This window comes from Microcebus murinus, chromosome 27, assembly GCF_040939455.1.
Source record: "Microcebus murinus isolate Inina chromosome 27, M.murinus_Inina_mat1.0, whole genome shotgun sequence".
Classification (NCBI taxonomy): Eukaryota; Metazoa; Chordata; class Mammalia; order Primates; family Cheirogaleidae; genus Microcebus; species Microcebus murinus.
The window spans coordinates 6368826-6388413 of record NC_134130.1 but is presented as its reverse complement, the minus strand read 5'-3'; the positions used below and the strand labels follow the sequence as shown (position 1 = coordinate 6388413).

Sequence of the window (19588 nt, the reverse complement as noted above, 5' to 3'; positions counted from 1 at the left end):
GCGCAGCCCTGAGGATTCCTTTACTGGGGCGGCAGGTTGGAGCAAAGGTGAGGTAACGTCTTCTGCTGGCCTTGGTCCTTCTGCTCAGCGGGAACAGGACGTTTCTCGGGTCTGCCCTTCGCCCTGAGTGCTTGCCTCCTGTTTCTCTGGGGGATCACTCGGGAATGTTCCCTGTCCCACTACAACCGCGGGGAAAGGCACGTCCGTGGTTACGTACCTAAAAGGAGAAGAAGAGATAGAGTGAAATGTTCCTAAAAACCGTAGTTACCCTTCCACACAAGGTGCAGATTGTGTGACAGTGTGTGTCCCTGTTCCATTTCTGTTCGTCTGGGCGTCACTAATGCAAATTCTCCAAAATGTGACCTGTACAACCGAGGAGTGTGCAAGTGAGAGTAACTTACACACAGTTTGTTGTCGTAAGGGTAGTAATTATGCAGTGTATGTTTTCTGATAAGGGTAAGCATTTTCCAGTGACTTAATGCTATAAAAAATGCCTTTGAATTTCCTTTTCTTATTTGAGCATGAGATGAAAGTCATGATTCTCCTGTCTCGGACACTGGGAGCGGGGTCTTGGTGTCACTTAACACATTGATTGTCACGAGAGTTGTATTTAACTCCCTCTGTTTTGCCCCCGGGGCCATGTGAGGCATATATAAAATCTTGTTGATGTTCTTATTTTTACAATTAATATTGATAATTTAATTCTAAAAACGTGGATTTAATGAATAGAAGTCAATAGAATTCGTTTTTCTATTTACATTTACCTTTAAATTACACTCAAAAGTTTTTATTCTGTTTTCATAATAAAACACACTGTGGCCCCAAAGAAAAGTTTCTGATTGTGTGTGCATAGCAGTCAATGTGTTAAAGTGAAGCAGGTGTCAGTGGCACTTGGGGCAGGGAGGCGTGGCCTGCACTCAGTCATTCCAGCTGCGTCTCGGGTGAGCCTGCTAGGAGGGCAAAGAAGGTGCAGTTGGGCCTTGCTCCAGCGCCTTCCTGGGCAGGGGACCTTCAAATGCTCAGAACAGCCACAGCATGAGCTGTTTGTGTCCAGAGAGGCTACAGATCTTTGCAACAGATGAGCTCGGGGGCACTTTGTCCCTTCTGAGGTTGCACTCCTGATTGCCTCCGAGCTGGTTCTAAACAGCTGGTTTGGGTTTTGCATTAAGGTTTAATTATATGGACACCAGTGGCCTCACCACTCAGGTAAGCAAACAGGTCTTGGGTATTTGTTAACATCTGTTCATCTCTCTCCTGTCTCCAGGGTAAGCACCGTCCAGATTCTAACTTTACCATCTGTTATTTGTCACCAAGCAGGGTTTTGTTTAATTTTGCCTCTCTTTAAATTTCAACCAGAATATTATCACCACCCCTGCCCACCCAAAGGCTTTTCCGTGGTTTTGTTGCCTTGGTCCTGTGCACACACGCTGGCACCCAAGGCTGTGGGTGCCCAGTTAGCTCATCCACCCAGGCCTTCTGGGGCTTGGCTTATTTCCAGTTGATTTTTTGATGTACTCAGCAATGCTACAACAGCCATACTTGCTTGTCTCCAAATGCAAAATGCATCCTAAGTTTCTACACTTGAGAGAAAAACTGTGGGGTTGTAGATTATGAATAAGTTTAACTTTACTAGGAAATGCTGGTGGAGGGTGTGAACTGACCGCCCCGCCCCCTCGTGACGATGTGTTTATTCCTTCCACGTGATCACCAGCACTTGCAATCATCTAATTAACTTCCGTCCATCTTGTGTATGAAACAGGATCTGCTTGTGATTATATATTGCTTTTTACTGGTTGCCATTGAATTTGAGCATTCTTTTCTGATGTGGTATTGCATCATCGGTAGCATTTCCTCACCTTTAATTCATCTATCTGCGTACTGCTTTCTTATGTTTCTCATTTCTTGGTATACTCTGGGCCTCGTGCCTTTGCATTGGCAGGTACTGCAAATACTCTCTCTCAGTTTGTGGTTTCTCTTTTCATTCCCTTTATTCTGTGCTGGTGAGGGGACTTTTCTTAATTTGAATAGAACTGAATTTGTCAATCTCTTCCTTTGTAGCTTATTGGTTTTTTTTTTTGTATATATATATATGCGCATATGTGAATACTGTACTTAGTCATAACACTTGACTTTTTCTGCTGAGTGCTCTTTTGACATTCTCAGTGAGATCTGCATTATATTATTGTACATGAAGTTGATATGAACATCCCTTATCCCCCATGGATAACTAGCTGTCCTTGCCCCAGGTGTTCAAATGTCCCTCATTTTGACCACTGTAGGTGACACTTGTTACACATTCATGCACCATGAATAGATGGTCCCATTTCAGAGATTTCCATTCCTTTTTATTGATGTATTTGTCCATCCTGTTGCTAATACCATCTTCTCCTAATTACTAGTGTGTGTGTGTGTGTGTGTGTGTGTGTGTGTGTGTGTGTGTGTTTGAGACAGAGTCTCGCTTTGTTGCCCAGGCTAGAGTGAGTGCCGTGGCGTCAGCCTAGCTCACAGCAACCTCAGACTCCTGGGCTCAAGCGATCCTCCTGCCTCAGCCTCCGAGTAGCTGGGACTACAAGCATGCGCCACCATGCCTGGCTAATTTTTTCTATATATATTAGTTGGCCGATTAATTTCTTTCTATTCATAGTAGAGACGGGGTCTCGCTCTTGCTCAGGCTGCTTTCGAACTCCTGACCTCGAGCAATCCGCCCGCCTCGGCCTCCCAGAGTGCTAGGATTACAGGCGTGAGCCACCACGCCTGGCCTACTATTGTGTTTTAAATGCCTTGATGTGTTTTAGAAAAGTCTCTTCATCTTGTTCTGTGGAGCATTAGCTATTCTTAGATATTTGTCTTTCATTTTAATTCTTAGAAGTAGTTTTTCATAAATTAAAAGCAAAACAGGCTGTTCTCTGTTGCTCTAAGAGATAGCCACTGCTCTGGCCATTAGAGGAAGCCTTCCTGCTGTTTGTTACTTGAATAAATTTGCTTTTGCTTTAAAAAAAAAAATGAAGCTGGTTTTGGATTTAATGGAATTTTATTAAAACCCTAGATCTATTTGAGAGCTCTTCTGTCGTGGTGGCAAAAAGTTTTCTTAGAATGTGTGCCCTCTTTCCATTCTACTTTGATGTCACTCAATGTTTTATAATTTTTCCATGATCATTTTATATCCTTCATTAGACACGCTTTAACACTTAAAATGTGTAGTAAGTTGAAAAGTTGTCATTTAAGATATTTTTATAGTCTATGTTATCTTCTAAAAAGCTTTTTAAACTGCTTGTTGCTAAGTAATTCAAATATGAATATACTGAGATTTAATTTTAGACTGCATTTGCATTCTGGAAGCTTACTAAACCCTGTCCTCTGGTTCTCTTCATGTTTCTATGGGGCTCCCCTATGTCACACTTTGAGCTGTGAACAGATACAACTTTCTTCTTCTGTTATAATTCTTACGTTTTCTCTGGCTCTGGATGGGCCTATTAGTGCAATGCTAGTAGGAGTGAGGTCATAGAATTCTTTTTGAACCTAATTGGGAATGGGTTGTACTTTATGTCATGTGTATGTTCTTTAAGGAACACTGCCTTTCATTGGACCTTTTGTCAAGCTGTGCTCGTCCTAACCTGCTAACAGATTTTACAGGGAGGCACTGCTGAGCAGTACATCTTTTTCTTCATCTTGTTCAGATGATTTTTCCTTTAATGTAGCATTGGGATAAATTACAAAAACTGATTTCATAATATTTCATCGTATAATATATAGAAAAATGCATAAATAATTGCACAATTAAGCAAAACATTCTAAAGTGAGATTCTGGGTAATGAGAGCCAGACCAAGACTCGGAGAAGCCTTCGGCCCAGACCCCCCGCTGGAGGGGACTGCCGGGGACAGGCCTCTCTCTGGGTGGGTGATGAGTGCGCGCGTGCACCCCCGAGCCCGTATCTGTGATTTCTGCGGGGCTGATTGTGACCACAGTGGCAGCGTACTGTGTGCACCGCTGTGACAGGTTTCTTGTTCTCACGGTGACGTTTTCCACGGAATGGGGGTTCAGTCACTTTTGTCGGTCTGTACTGCCCCCCTGTGGGACCACACCACTGTCACCTAGGATCCCGGCGCCTGTAGCCGCTGCGGAGCGCCGGGTTCTCCCATCGCGACCTGCGCTTCTGCAGACGCTGCGCGGGTGTCTTAAGCATTGGCTGTCGCGGCCTTGTCACCGTCGCCCCTGGCTTCCGGGGATGTCCCGGGACAGGACTCCTGAGACATTACCAGACATCGCAGCCAAGAAAAGAGTTTCTAAAGTTTATTCGGCTGTGCACAAGGGCGCCGGCACTGAGGGGGACAGTGTGGGCTTGGTTTCGTAGGGTTTTGTGAGGGCAAGGGTCCCGCCAAAGCACGCGGCTGAGGGTGCTTCTAGCGCCTGCGCAGCAGCGTCACACAGGACTTCCTGCGCGGGATGTAGCATTAGCATTTTAAGCCTGCACCCGGCGCGATTTTTGCTCTGAAGGTGAGGAAAAGGTTACTGCAAGTTGGAGCCTAACCTACCCGCGCCTCGGTGAGTCCCCGGCCCCTACGGCTGTGGCTGGTGGGTTGGGGCTCTTGCTTCTAGTCGGCTCCAAATCCAGCCGCAGCCAGAGCGGGGCCTCCGCCCTCCTGGACGCCGACGCAGGACACCGGCCGCCTGCCGTCTCAGGGTCTGGCTGCGTGGCTGCCCTTTGGGGGTGCCAACCCCCACCTCCACCCAAAATGGGCTCGGGAACAAAACGTTGAGTGATCGGGGCAGATCAGGGCGGGTGGGCTGGTCCAGGTGGCGCGAGGGGGCAGGGAGGGTCGGGGCCAGGCCCCTGTGGTGGCTGGCGGTGGGGCTGGGGGTGGTGGGCTTTGACCTTTCTGCTCACACCGAGGCAGGATGCGTGGCCCCCGGGGGCCTCCTTGTCTGGTCACCCGCCGTGGGGCAGGGGAGGAAGACGGTGAGGTTTGAAAAGCTGTTAACAGTCCAGCAACACAAACGGATCCGACCTCTCTATTCTTTTTTTTTGTATTTATTTATTTTTTTGAGACAGAGTCTCACTTTGTTGCCCAGGCTAGAGTGAGTGCCGTGGCATTGGCCTTGCTCACAGCAACCTTAAACTCCTGGGCTCAAGCGATCCTCCTGCCTCAGCCTCCTGAGTAGCTGGGACTACAGGCATGCGCCACCATGCCCGGCTAATTTTTTCTATATATATTAGTTGGCCAATTAATTTCTTTCTATTTATAGTAGAGACGGGGTCTCGCTCTTGCTCAGGCTGGTTTCGAACTCCTGACCTCGAGCAATCCACCCGCCTCGGCCTCCCAGAGAGCTAGGATTACAGGCGTGAGCCACCGTGCCCGGCCCTTGGCTGGTTCTCAAAAAATAGTGACCGGAAATGTGAATGAAGTGTTGGGGCCTTGAGTTTTATGCGACACAATGGCTCAACTCTGAATGGAAAGTTCTATCACAGATCCCCCAGCCTGTCCCCTCCTAAGGCTGGAATTAAATCCCTAAAAACCCAAATCCCTCTCTTGTTGCCAAAGCCAGCTACCCTCCTCCACCTCCTAACATCATCATCACTTACTTGTCCCTTGTCTTCCGTTTCTAAAAGCTACAGTATTTTAATTGTTTATGATTATTTCACAGACGTGTCCATTTGCCCATTGTTTTATTTTTCTGTCCTTCTGCTAATACTGTCTTGCTCAGACTAATAGTTTAAAAATCCTTGTCCTGTATTAGGTAAGCTTTCACCTTGTTCTTCAGAAAAGTTTGGCCATTTTTAGACATTTTTTTCTTCACATTAGGTTTGGAAAGTAGTTTTTTTTAAGTCCTAAAAAGTCTCACTTGAAGATATAATGGAATTTTATAAAGACTGTAAGTCTCTTGGGAGATCCAACATTTTGGTGACATAGAATTGTACTAAGAGCTTACACGACCTTTCCATCTTTGATATTACCTAATTCTTATTACCCAATTCTTATTACCCAATAATGTTTTAATTTCTTCATTGGGATCTTCTTTTTAATTTTTTTTGTAGAGTCAGGGTCTTGCCACACTGTCCAGGCTGGTCTCAAACTCCTAGGCTCAAGCAATCTTTCCATCTCAGCCTCCCAAGTACCTAAGACTCCACGCCCAGCTAGGGATCTTTCTATTCTTCACTAGACGTATTAAGTACTTACTAAACTTTGGTCTTTTCCCTACGTATATTAGTTTTTAAACATTAGTTTTCCAGCTATTGCTATTAAGTAAAAACATAATGCAGCTTCTTGGGATCTTGCTAAAATTCTTATTCTGTAATTATCTTTTTGTTCTGTTGGGCTTTTACATGCATAATTCTTAGAGGCATGCAAAAAGACAAGTTTTTCTTTTATAAATCTTATCAATTTGTTTTCTAGTGGCAGTGGATCTAGTATGTTGATTAGGGCTCAGGTAATGGGCATCTTCATTGTGTATCTAATGTTTTTGAGGAAGACAATGAACTTCATGCTATTTATATGTGCTTTAAGAAAGCTTTATTGATGTATAATTTACATATCATACAATTCACCCATTTAGAGTGTACATTTCATTGATTTTTAGTATATTCACAGAATTATGTGACCAAGACCAACTGCCAACTTTAGAACATTTTCATCACCCCGAAAGGAAACCCCATACCCTTTAGCTGTCACCTTTCTATTCCCCATGTGCCCTTCCCCCAGCTCTAAGAAATGACTCATGCACTTCCTGTCTGTGGATCTGCCAGTTCTGTTTCATGTAAATGGAATCACACCCCACGTGTTCTTTTGTGTCTGGCTCCTCTCACTGAGCATGATCTTGTCCAAGGGTCGTTCATGTTGTACCATCTGTCAGTGTTCCGTTCCTTACCCGGCTGAGTGATTACTGTGTAAACATACCACCTTTTGTTCACCCATTTATCAGCTGATGGACATTTGGGTGGTTTCCACCTTCTGACTATTGTGAATAGTGCTGTGAACATTTGGGTACAAATATTTCTTTGAATATCTGTTTTCAAATTTCGTCATATATCTAGAGTGGAATTGCTGGGCCATTTGATAACACCATGTTTTTTTTTTTAATTTATTTTTTTCAGCATATTATGGGCGTACAAATGTTAAGGTTATGTATATTGCCCTTGTCCCCCTGCACCTTTGATAACACCATGTTTAACTCTTTCCTTTTTAATAGACTTTATTTTTTAGAGCAGTTTAGGTTCGGGGCAAAATTGAACAGAAAGTACAGAAAGTTCCCATATGCCCCCGGCCCCCATGTGCACAACCTTCGCCACTGTCAGCGTCTCACACCACATTGGTGCATTTGGTACAACTGATGTACCTCCTCTGACACATCAGTGTCCCCCGAAGTTCAGAGTTTACATTGGGGTTCACTCTTGGCACTGCACATTGTATGAATGTCCACAAATGTGCAATGACGTGTATCCACTATTGTAGTGTCATATGGGGGCATATTATTGTCTTAAAAAATCCTTGTCACTCTGCCCATTCATCCCTCCCTCCCCTGCTAACCCCAACAACCACTCTTATCTTTTTACTGTCTCCATAGTTTTACCTTTCTGAGAAAATCATGCAGTTGGAATCAAACCGCGTGTACCCTTTTCAGTCTGGCTTCTTTCGATTGATAATACACATTTCAATTTCTGTCTTTTCAGGGCTTGGTAGCTCATTTCTTTTTAACACTAATTAATATTCAGTTGTCTTGATATACCAGTTTATTAATCCATTCACCTACTGAAAGATGTCTTCATTGCTGCTGTGTTTTAACAATTATGAATAAATCTGCTGTAAATATTTGTGTACAAGATTTTATGTAGACCTAAGTTTTCAACTCCCTTGGGTAAATATCAAGGAGTGCAGTTGCTAGAATGGATTATATAAGTATGTTTAGTTTTATAAGAAACCACCAAACTCTTCCAAAATACCATTTTGCATTCCCACTAGCAATTAATTAAAGTTCCTATTGCTCCACATCCTGGCCAACATTTGGTGCTGTGAGTGTTGTGGATTTGGGTGTTCTGATAGGTGTGTAGTGGTACCACATTGTTTTAATTTGCATTTCCCTTATAACATACAATGTGGAGCATTTCTTTCATATGCTTATTTGCCAACTATTTTCTTTGGTGAAGTGTCTTAAGGTTTTTAGCCCATTTTTAAAAAGTTATTTTCTTATTGTTGAGTTTTTAAAGAGTTCTTTGTGTACTGTATTTCAGATAACAATCCTTTATCAGACACTGTATTTTGGATGACAATCCTTAATGAGATGTGTCTTTTACTGTCTTTTATATTTTCTTCTAATCCATGGCTTTTCTTCTCATTCTCTTGACAATGTCTTTTGCAGAAGTGCAGTTTATCAATTATTTCTTTCATGGACCATGCCTTTGTTATGTTTAAAAGTCACCGCCATTGAACCAGTAATTAAAAGTGAGGTTTATTAAAAGAAAAATAAATAAAAAAAAAAAAAGAAAAAGAATAAAAGTCACCGCCAAACCCAAGGTCATCTAGATGTTCTCCTAAGTTATCTTCTAGGATTTTTGTAGTTTTGTTTTACCTTTAGGTCTGTGATCTGTTTCAGTTAATTTTCGTGAAGGGCTTAAAGTCTATGTATCGATTCATTTTTTTGCATGTAATAGCCAGTTGTCTGGCACCATTTATTGAAAAGATTATCTTTTTTTTCCATTGTATAGCCAAGATCAGTTGACTGTATGGTTCTATCTGGGGGATATCTAATCTGTTACACTCATCTATTTGTATACTCTTTAACCAGTATCATACTGTCCTGATTACTGTAGCTTTATAGTATGTCTTGAAGGTGAATAGTGTCAGTCCTCCAACTTTTATCTTTCACTTCAATGTTGCATTGGTATTTTGGATCTTTTGTCTCTCCATGTAAACTTTAGAATCAGTTTGAAGTAGCCTATCGATGTTAATTACATTCAATTGATTGGTGGTGCTATTGAATTAGTTTATAGATATTAATCACACCCAGTTGATTAGCAGTGGTATTGAGTCCAATTATGCCCATAATGATTTTCTTCCTGCTGTATCTGTTCATTTCTAATAGAGGGGTGTTGAATTCTTCAACTATGGTGATGGATTCATCTGTTTTTCCTTGCAGTTCTTAACCTACTCTGACATTAATATATGTACTCCATCTTTCTTTTGAATGGTGGCAACATGGTTTATCTTTCTCTATCCCTTTACTTTTAATCTATATGTATCTTTGTGTTTCTTGTAGACAACATATGGTTGGGTCTAGTTTTTTGATCCACTCTGACGATCTATTGTTAATTGGTATATTTAGACCAGTGACTTTTAAAGTGACTGTTGATATAGTAGGGTTAATATCTACAATATTTGTTACTGTTTTCTATTTGCTGCCCTTATTCTTTGTTCCTGGTTTTCTCATCTCTCGTTTGCCTTTTGTGGTTTAATTAAGCATTTTATATAATTCCATTTCCTTTCCTTTCTTATCAATTATACTTTTTCCTTTTTTAAGTGATTGCCCTAGAGTTTTTAATATACACTTACAGCCAGTCCAAATCCACTTTCAAACAACACTATACTGTTTCACAGTTAATGCAAGTAACCTTGTAATAATTATTCTGTATTTCTCCTTCCTTGTAACATTGCTGTCATTTATTTCACTTATAGCTATAGGTACTGAATACACTGTTATTATTTTGAACAATATATTATAGATCACTTAGAAACAACAAAAATAAGTTTTTATTTTTACATATTCTTTCTCTCATGCTCTTCATGTAGATCCACATTTCTGATTGTATGATCCACTTTGTTTTTCTCTGAAGAATTTATTTTTAACATTTCTTGCAATGCAGGAGGCTACATATTCCCTCAATTTTTGTTTTAGAATCTTTATTTCTCCTTCAGGTTGAAGGGTAATTTTACAGGATATAGAGTTCTAGATTGGTGAGGATTTTTTTTTCTCAACACTTAAAGTATTTCACTTTACTTTCTTCTTGCTTGCATAGTTTCTGAGGAGACATTTTATGTAATTCTTTTTGTTGCTCTCTGTAGGTAAGGTGTTTTTTCCTCTGGCTTATTTCAAGATTTTTTTCTTTGACTTTGAACAGTTTGAATATATTCCTGGGTGTGGGGTTTTTGGTTTTTTTTTTACATTTACCCTACTTGGTTAAAGTATTTCACTTTACTTTCTTCTTTGCATAGTTTATGAAGAGACATATTATGTAATTCTTTTTGTTGCTCTCTGTAGGTAAGGTGTTTTTTTCCTCTGGCTTCTTTCAAGATTTTTTTTCTTTTACTTTGAACAGTTTGAATATATTCCTGGTTGTGGGGATTTTTTTGTTGTTGTTTATGGGGTTTTTTTACATTTACCCTACTTGGTGTTCTCTGAGTATCCTGAATCTGTAGTCTGCTATCTGACCTTAATTTGGAGAAATTTTCTTATTATTTCAAATATCATGTTCTGTTTTTCTTCTAATATTCAATTACACATAGGTTAAACCTTTTGTAGTTGTCCCATAGTAGTGTCCTCCATTATGTTTCTGTCTTTTTTTCTCTTTGCTTTTCAGTTTTATTTTTTTTTATTTATTTATTTTTTTTTTTTTGAGACAGAGTCTTGCTTTGTTGCCTAGGCTAGAGTGAGTGCCATGGCGTCAGCCTAGCTCACAGCAACCTCAAACTCCTGGGCTCAAGCGATCCTTCTGTCTCAGCCTCCCAAGTAGCTGGGACTACAGGCATGCGCCACCATGCCCGGCTAATTTTTTCTATATATATTAGTTGGCCAATTAGTTTCTTTCTATTTATAGTAGAGACGGGGTCTCGCTCTTGCTCAGGCTGGTTTCGAACTCCCTACCTCAAGCGATCCGCCCGCCTCGGCCTCCCAGAGAGCTAGGGTTACAGGCGTGAGCCACCGCGCCCGGCCTGCTTTTCAGTTTTAGAAGTTTTTATTGACATATCAGGCTCAAAAAGTCTTTCTTCAGCCACATCCAGTCTACTGAATCCATGAATGTCATTCTCCATTTCTGTTGATTTTTTTGATCTTCAGCATTTTTTTATTCTTTTCTTTGAATTTACATTTCTGTTATATTACCTATCTGTTCTTTCATGTTGTCTACTTTTACTATTAGCGCTCTTCACCTATTAATCATAACTGTTTTATTTTCCCAGTCTGATAATTCCAACATCCCTGCCATATCTGGGTCTGGTTCTAAGGCTTGCTCTATGTCTTTTGCATTTTAGTATACCTTGTAATTTTTTGTTCAAAGCTGGAAACAATGTACTGGGTGAAAGGAGCTGAGTAAACTGGACTTTAGTAATGTGGTGGTAAGGTGTGGTCAGAGGGGAAGCATTGTATAATCCTATTAGGTCTCAGTCTTCTGGTGAGCCTGTGCCCGGGGACTATGAAGTTCACAAGTGCTTTTCAATTCTTCCTACTCTTTCCATTTAGGTGGGACAGGATAGTTAGAGGAAGCTGGAGTTGGGTAATTCTCTCCCCCCAGGTCAGTTAGACTCTGATAAAAATCCCAACAGATTAAGCTCTGATAAAATCATTTCTCTTGAGGGAAGGCCCTGTTAGGAACAAAATTCTTTAGCTTATTTCAAAATCATTCTTTTTCTCCTGTACCTGCCAGAAGCCCAAAGGGATTTTTTCTTAATTTCAATGTGAGATCCTGGTAGAGCTCCTGGAGGTAAAAGTGACAAAAGTATGGGCACAGCCCCCGCCTTAAAACCAGGCCCTCTGAGGTTCCTAACTCTCAGACTTGTCCATAGTGCACTTGTAGCAATTCATCAATTATAGTTCAGATTTTCCTACCCAGTACTGGTTCCCACAGAGGTTTTTGCTCATGGGTTTCTGTTCTGGTACGTTGTGATTCTGCATATCCATCTGTCTCCAACTTTGGGGACAGAGTTTGCTCTGTGACATCAGTTCTCTGATGGATCTAAGAAGAGTTGATTTTTTTCAGTTTATTCAGCTTCTAACTTGTTAGAATGGAGAGGTGACTTCCAAGCTCCATGCTGGACTGGGAATCAGAAATCATCCGTTTAATGTTTTGAGGAACTGCGAAACTGTTTTCTACATTTGCTGTTTCTCCATGTCCTTACCAAAACTTATTTTCCAATTTTTCTTTATTTTAATCACCCTAGTGTGTGGGAATTAGTATCTCTTTGTTGTTTTGATTTGCATTTTCTTGCTGACTAATGATGTCGGGCATCTTTTCATGTGCTTACTGACCATTTGTTTGTCTTCCCTGGAGAAATGTCTATTCACATCCTTTTTAATTGGGTTTTTCTTTTCATTATTAAATTGTGAATGCTTCATATATTCTGGACCCAAGTCCCTTATGAGATATACGTTAAATTTGACACTGCATTCCTGAGATAAATTCTAGATGGTCACAATGTATAATTCTTTTATATGTTACTGGATTTGGTTCACTAGTATTTTGTTGAAGATTTTAGCATCCATAACCATAAATATTGGTCTGTTGTTTTCATGTGATGTCTTTGTCTGGTTTTGGTACCAGGATAATGGTCTTGTAAAGTGAGTTGGAAATTGTTCCTTGCTCTGATTTTTGTAAACATCTGTGAACAATTTTCTTTAAATTTTTGATAGAATTCAGGGGTCAAGTCAACTAGCTGTGGGCTTCTCTTTTAGTATATTTTTTATTACTAAATTCAGTCTCTTCACTTATTGTAGGTACATTCAATTTGGTAGTTTAGATCTTTCTGAGAATAATGTTTCATCTAAGTTACCTAATTTGTTGGCATGTAATTGTTCATTGTATTTCTTAATCCTTTTTTAAGTTTTGTAGTAATGTTCACTCATTTCTGCTTCCACTAATTTGAGTTTCTTTTTTCTTTGTCAATTGAGCTAAATCAGTTTTGAGTTTTTTCAAAGAATCAGCTTTGGTTTTATTGATTTTCTCGATTTCATTATTTGCTGTAATATTAATTTCTTCCTCCTGATTACCTTACGTTTAGTTTTCTTTTTCTAGTGTCTTGAGGTGGGAAGATTAGGTTATTGATTTACAAACTTTTCTCTGGTGTATTAATTTCCTTCCAAGTACCTCTTAAGTTACCTCACATAAGTTTTGGTATATTATGTCTTCATTTCCTATCCATTTCAGATTATTTTCTGATTTCCCTTTTGATTTCTTCTTCAGCCCATTTATTATGGAGGAGTGTGTTAATATTCACATATTTGTGAATTTGCCAAATGTTTTCTCTGTATTGGTTTCTAATTTCATTCCATAGTGGTCAGTTTGTATTATTTCTGTTTTTAATTTACTGAGGTTTGTTTCATTTTTTATAAAGGTACTTCTCCTGGCAGCAAATTCTTTTGGGTTTTTTTAAACTGCATTCATTTTGCCTTCATTTTTAAACATTGAATGTCATGTGAGTTGTATGTATGTATGTATGTATTTTGAGACAGAGTCTCACTTTGTTGCCCAGGCTAGAGTGAGTGCCGTGGCGTTAGCCTAGCTCACAGCAACCTCAAACTCCTGGGCTCAAGCAATCCTCCTGCCTCAGCCTCCCGAGTAGCTGGGACTACAGGCATGCGCCACCATGCCCGGATAATATTTTCTATATATATTTAGTTGGTCAATTAATTTCTTTCTATTTATAGTAGAGACGGGGTCTCACTCTTGCTCAGGCTGGTTTTGAACTCCTGACCTTGAGCAATCCACCCGCCTTGGCCTCCCAGAGTGCTAGCATTACAGGCGTGAGCCACCACTCCCAGCCATGAGTGGTATTTAACTCACACTAGTTTTGAGCCCTGGGCTTCATGAAACATATAACTCACACACAGAAAACAATTTTTAAAAATACATTTATAATTAAATTATAAAGGATCATTTTGTTTTCCAAGTTTTTATTCTATTTTTGTAATAAAACACCATGGCCCTAAGGGAAAAACATTTTTTTATACCGTGGCAATGAATGTGCTAAAAGATAGTTTTCTGTATGTAGAATTCTTGCATTGATAGTATTTCTTTGAGCACTCTGAATGTTATCCCATTACCTTCTGACATCCACTGCTTCTGCTGAGAAGTCAGCTCTTAGTATTATTGCAGATGCCTTTTAAGTGACAAGTCATTTTTCTTTGGCTGCTTTCAAGACTTTCTACTTGTCTTTGACTTTTCCCATTTTTACTATGCCATATCTGTGGATCTCCTAGTTATTTTCCTGTTTGGAGTTCATTGAACTCTTGGACGTGTAGGTTGGTGCTTTTCAATATATTTAGAATTCTTTCAGCCATTATTTCTTTGATGTTTTTTTCTGCTTTCCCCCTCTTCTCCTTGTTCTAGTGCCATTACATGTGTGTTGGTGCACTTAATGGTGTCCTAATTTCTCTAAGGCTCTGTTCTTTTATCATTCTTTATTCTGTTCTTCAGATTGTATGATTTCTGTTAGTCTACCTTCAAGTTCACTAATTCTTTATTGTCACAGGAATCGATGGTTTTCTCTGTCTGGGGTCCCTATAAACATGCTCAGGTATGAGGTATTCACTATATATTTCACACAAATACTTTCTTTCAGCAGCGTATTACAGTGAAAGGATACATGTAAAAATTAGCAATGGAAAAAGGTACAAGGGAAAGACTCCAGGAAAAACCAGGCTGAAACTTCAAGTTACTTCTCTCCTGACAGAGTTGCACAGAGGTTGGTTTACTCAGCAATGATGTATCACAACACGTATGAGATGTTAACTACTCAGATTTCATCCATGCCTTGGTACCCAGGAGTTTTGTTGAGGGTTAGCCACATTGCCCTACTGACTGACCTTAGCTATTCAGTGTCTACCTTTTCCAGAGATCTAACTGATACAGTGTGGCTCAGGGCTCCAAGTGGACAAAAACAGGCATTTATTTATTTATGAATGTTTATTTTTATATTTATTATTTACTTATTTATGAATGAGAGTCACATTCTGTTGCCCGGGCTAGAGTGCTGTGGCATCAGCCTAGCTCACAGCAACCTTAAACTCCTGGGCTCAAGCAGTCCTTCTGCCTCAGCCTCCCAAGTAGCTGGGACTACAGGCATCCACCACGAGTCACCATGCCCAGCTAATATTTTCTGTATATTTTTAGTTGGCCAATTGATTTCTTTCTGTTTTTAGTAGAGATGGGGTCTTGCTCTTGCTGGTTTTGAACTCCTGAGCTCAAACGATCCTCCCACCTTGGCCTCCCAGAGTGCTAGGATCACAGGCGGGAGCCACCGCTATTAGTCATATTTTAGCATAAACTCTGTCATGGCCCAAGGCTTCACCTATGCAAAGATATATTTATCAAGCAGTGTATTCCAAGGTATTATAGTTTTCTTCCCCTAGCCAATCAAGGGCTTGTCCAAAATACAAGTGAAATTTGTATAGTATTTATCTCTTGACCCTCCTGATAAGAGAATAAAATGAGTAGTCACAATAAAAATGTAGACATGAGTTCAGAATGTTAGTGGTGCTTTTAAGTTTATCAGGAAGTTAAGCATCAAGATCATATCATAGGCTGGGTGCAGTGGCTCATGCCTGTAATCAGATCCCACCTCTACCAAAAATAGAAAAAAAATTAGCCGGGCATGGTGGCACATGCCTGTAGTCCCAGCTGCTCAGGAGGCTGAAGCAGAGGGATCGCTTGAGCCCAGGAGTTTGAGGTTGCTGTGAGCTAGGCTGACACCACAGCACTCTAGCCCAGGCAACAGAGTGAGACTCTGTCTCAAAAAAATAAAAAATCATAGAGTAGATATTGGGAGATCACAGAATCCTGTTTGAATTTCTTCTGAATTGAGTGCAGTTTGCCAGTGCTTTCACATTCATACACATACTCCTGCACACACATGTTGGATTTTTTAGGATTCAGTGGTCTTTAAGGATGTGGCTGTGGACTTCACCTTGGAGGAGTGGGCTTTGCTGGATTCTGCCCAGAGGAACCTCTACAGAGATGTGATGCTGGAAACCTTCAGGAACCTGGCCTCATGTGGGTAAGGGTGACATCATCGCCTCACTTAGTTACTTAGTGAACAAGTATGTCTTGCTCTAATGCTTTTCCAAGTTTTGAAATATGGAAAGGGAGTACAGTGGTAAATAAGACAGACATGGTCACAGCCATCATGGACCTAGAATCATCATTCTGTGACAGTGAAACCATGTATGATAAACAGATTTTACTTCTGTCTTGGTTTAAAGGATTTGAAGCTCCTTTATTATCATGAGGATAGGTATAGGCCTCATTGGTCACTATGGATCACAGAGAGGTTTCTTGTTTGAAACCTGTGACTGTGATAATTTCATTGAAATACTGAACATTGTGTCTGTTCAAAATGCTATATTCTTCATGTCTGTGTTTCTTTGTTCATGTGTCTCCTTTCTTATGAGATTTGTTCATTTTTTTGTTTCAGGTCAATTTAAAATCAGTGGGTCAGTTTCTCAGCAGGATATGAATGGGGAAAAAATATCTAAGGAACAGAAAATACCTGTGCCTACATTTTAGAAAAAAATTGGTAAAACCAGGGGACATATATGAGGTGAGTGTCATTCACAAGAGAAAGCATATTCCAAGACAGAATTCTGTCATGGAGCTAGGCTGATGCCACGGCACTCTAGCCCAGGCAATAGAGTGAGACTCTGTCTCAAAAAAAATAATTACAGAGAAACCCCATAAATACTGTAGTAATAAATATGCTTGAACAAGCATATTCTTCTTTAAAACAATTCAAAATAGAAAAACCTTCATGTATACTGAAATTTAATTAGAAATGTAGTTCTAATACTAATGCATATTAATAAATTGTAAATGAACATACTATAAATAAAATGCTTCTCATTTTTAACAGAAATAATATGGTAAACAGACTCTTTAAAGATAATGAAGGTAATCAATGCTTCAGTCACATGCCCAATCTTACTCTGTACAAGAAAATTTCTTCTCTTCTGGAGAAAAACCATATGAGTACACCAAGTGTGGGACAGTTTTCATGCATCTTTCTTCTCTTATCTCACTGTGGACAAAAACCGTATCACGATCAGAAATGAAAGCAGGCCTGCATTTATCCCTCACATCTAAACAGTCATGCAAGACCTCACACTGGAGAGAAACCTGATGGATGTAAATTATGTGGGAAAACCTTTCCTCACTTCTACTCCTTTACTCAACATATCAGGACTCAAACTTCAAAGAAAAACTATGAATGCAAGCACTGTGGGAAAGTCTTCATTGAGTTCTCCAGTCTTACTAGACATGTGAGAACTCACACAGAAGAGAAGCCATATAAATGTAAGAAATGTGGGAAAGCCTTTATCCCTCCATCTTTCAAAGACACATAACAGGCACTGGAGAGAAGCCCTATGAATGTAAATTATGTGGGAAAACATTTCACCATTCTTACTCTCTCACTCAACACATAAAGATTCACACTTCAGAGAAAACCTGTGAATCCAAACAACGTAAAGTAGCCTTCAATCAGTTCTCCAGTTTTACCAGGCATGTGAAAACTCACTTTGGTGAGAAGCCTTATAAATGTAAGGAATGTAAGAAAGTCTTTAATTATCCCTCAGTCTTTCAAAGACACATTATAACACACACTGGGAAAAAGCCTTATGAATGTCAATCATGTGGGAAAACATTTCACCATTCCTACTCCCTCACTCATCATATAAAGATTCACACAATAGAGAAAAGCTATAAATGCAAGCAGTGTAGGATAGCCTTCAATCACATCTCAAGTTTCACTAGGCATGTGAGAACTCACAAAACAGACAAGCCATATAAATGTAAACAATGTGGGAGAGCATTCATTTATCCCTCAACATTTCAAAGACACATGATAACACATACTGGAGAGAATCCCTATAAATGTAAACAATGTGGGAAAACAGTTATCGCCAATCTTTTCAAAGCCATGAAAAGACTCACTCTGGAGAAAAACCCTATGAATGTACGCAATGTGGGAAAGCATTCAGTTCTCCCAAATCCTTTCAAGGTCATGTGCAAATTCACACTGGAGAGAATCCTTATGAATGTAAGCAATGTGGAAAAGCCTTCACTTGGACATCAACATTTAGAGAACATGTGAGAATTCACACTGAAGACCAACTCTATAAATGTGAAAAATGTGGGAAGGCTTTCACTTCTTCTAGATCATTTCAAGGCCACGTGAGAACGCACACAAGGCAGAAACCTTATGAATGTAAGCAATGCGGAAAAGCCTTCAGTTGGTCCTCATCCTTACAGAAACACGTGAGAATGCACACTGGAGAGAAACCTCATGAATGTAAACAGTGTCCAAAAATCCTTCAAGTGGCCCTAATCCTTTCAGAGCCACATGAATGAATGGCCTATGAATGTATGTAGTATTCAAAAGCCCTTAGTTGTCAAGTCATTCTTTCTAAAACATGTGAGGGCACACACTAGAAATTCTGTAACTGTCAGTAGTATGGGGAAACCTCATGTTAATTCATGTATGGTGCTCCAGAAAATTCACACCAGGAGAGACATCTTACAAGTTGTAAGTATCGTATTGTCTTTGTCAATACTTCATTCATGAAGTAGACTCATAAGTAATGAATGAATTTTCAGCTCTTTTGAAAATGTTTATGTAAGAAATAATTATCTAAATCTTCTTTTAGCTACAGAACATATATTTGAATAGTTAAGAAATTTAAATGAAATAAAACCACTTGTCTTTTTGTCTTGAAGTTTATTGAACCCATGGTGATTTGAAGTGTACTTTCATAATTTTCTTACTGACCTGGTGTGGTAGATAGTGGATAGATATCACATAACTATTTTTCTTTTTGGTCTTTCTCATTATCTAAACACTGACATGTTTCTTAGTATGTATCAGATTGTGCTTTGTTTTCTATGAAATAACAGTTAAAATTTTAAAGTTCAGTTATTCATCAAACGTTATAAGGTAAATGCTGGGGCTTACACATTTAAGTAAATTGCCAATGGTCACAAACTGAGTTAGGGACAAAGACAGGATCAAAGTTCAAATCAAGCCTTTCCTACACAGAGTCTATGTTCTTTATTTGATGCTAATTTTTGTGCATCCCTCATATAACAAGCATTTTGGTCTCAGGATGTACACAATTTAATTAAGACACTGTATGTTCTAGCTATAGAAGTACAAAACAAATTCTTAGAGTCCTTGCTCTTACATTTTTGTGGACAAAGACAGTTTATAAATGGCAAAGTTTTTATAAGGAAATAAGGGCTTCGCAAGAAAGTAAACTATGGCAAGTGAAATAACAGGAAATGTATGGATGTTCTGTGTATTTTCCCTATAGACAGTAGCAGCCTTAGTGAAGATGCCATCATTAATTTATATATTCTTCTACCTAGTGGGTACTAAATTAACTGAGAAACTACTCAGGGGTGTTTGTAAATAGTGGGGAGCAATACATACATACATAGTTGTGCATTCACGGAGTTAATAGTTCTGAATCCCCATAAAAATAAACAGATATGCTTCAGCTTAATTTCTGCAGTGGCTAAAGTTCTTTTTTTGTTTTTCTTTTAGACAGAGTCTCGCTTTGTTGCCCAGGCTAGAGTGAGTGCCATGGCATCAGCCTAGCTCACAGCAACCCCAAACT

The 19588-nt window shown here is 39.6% G+C and overlaps 2 protein-coding genes across 2 annotated transcripts in view; one reads left to right on the top strand and one right to left on the bottom strand.

Moving 5' to 3' along the window:
• LOC105874005 (uncharacterized) overlaps nt 1-4184 on the bottom strand; it is a 19626-nt gene extending 15442 nt beyond the window's left edge. The window contains exons 1-2 of the mRNA XM_020284021.2: nt 4093-4184; nt 136-217 (exon numbers count right to left, since the gene is read on the bottom strand). Coding sequence (XP_020139610.2) covers nt 136-217; nt 4093-4184 — 174 coding nt within the window. The remainder of the gene's footprint in view (nt 1-135; nt 218-4092) is intronic.
• ZNF57 (zinc finger protein 57) overlaps nt 1-19588 on the top strand; it is a 19835-nt gene extending 247 nt beyond the window's left edge. The window contains 10 exon segments of the mRNA XM_075998189.1: nt 15848-15971; nt 16393-16458; nt 16461-16518; nt 16828-16918; nt 16921-16985; nt 16987-17298; nt 17460-17848; nt 17914-18275; nt 18277-18319; nt 18322-19588. Of these exon segments, the coding sequence (XP_075854304.1) occupies nt 15941-15971; nt 16393-16458; nt 16461-16518; nt 16828-16918; nt 16921-16985; nt 16987-17298; nt 17460-17848; nt 17914-18275; nt 18277-18319; nt 18322-18404 (1500 nt within the window). The 5' untranslated portion in view covers nt 15848-15940 and the 3' untranslated portion in view covers nt 18405-19588.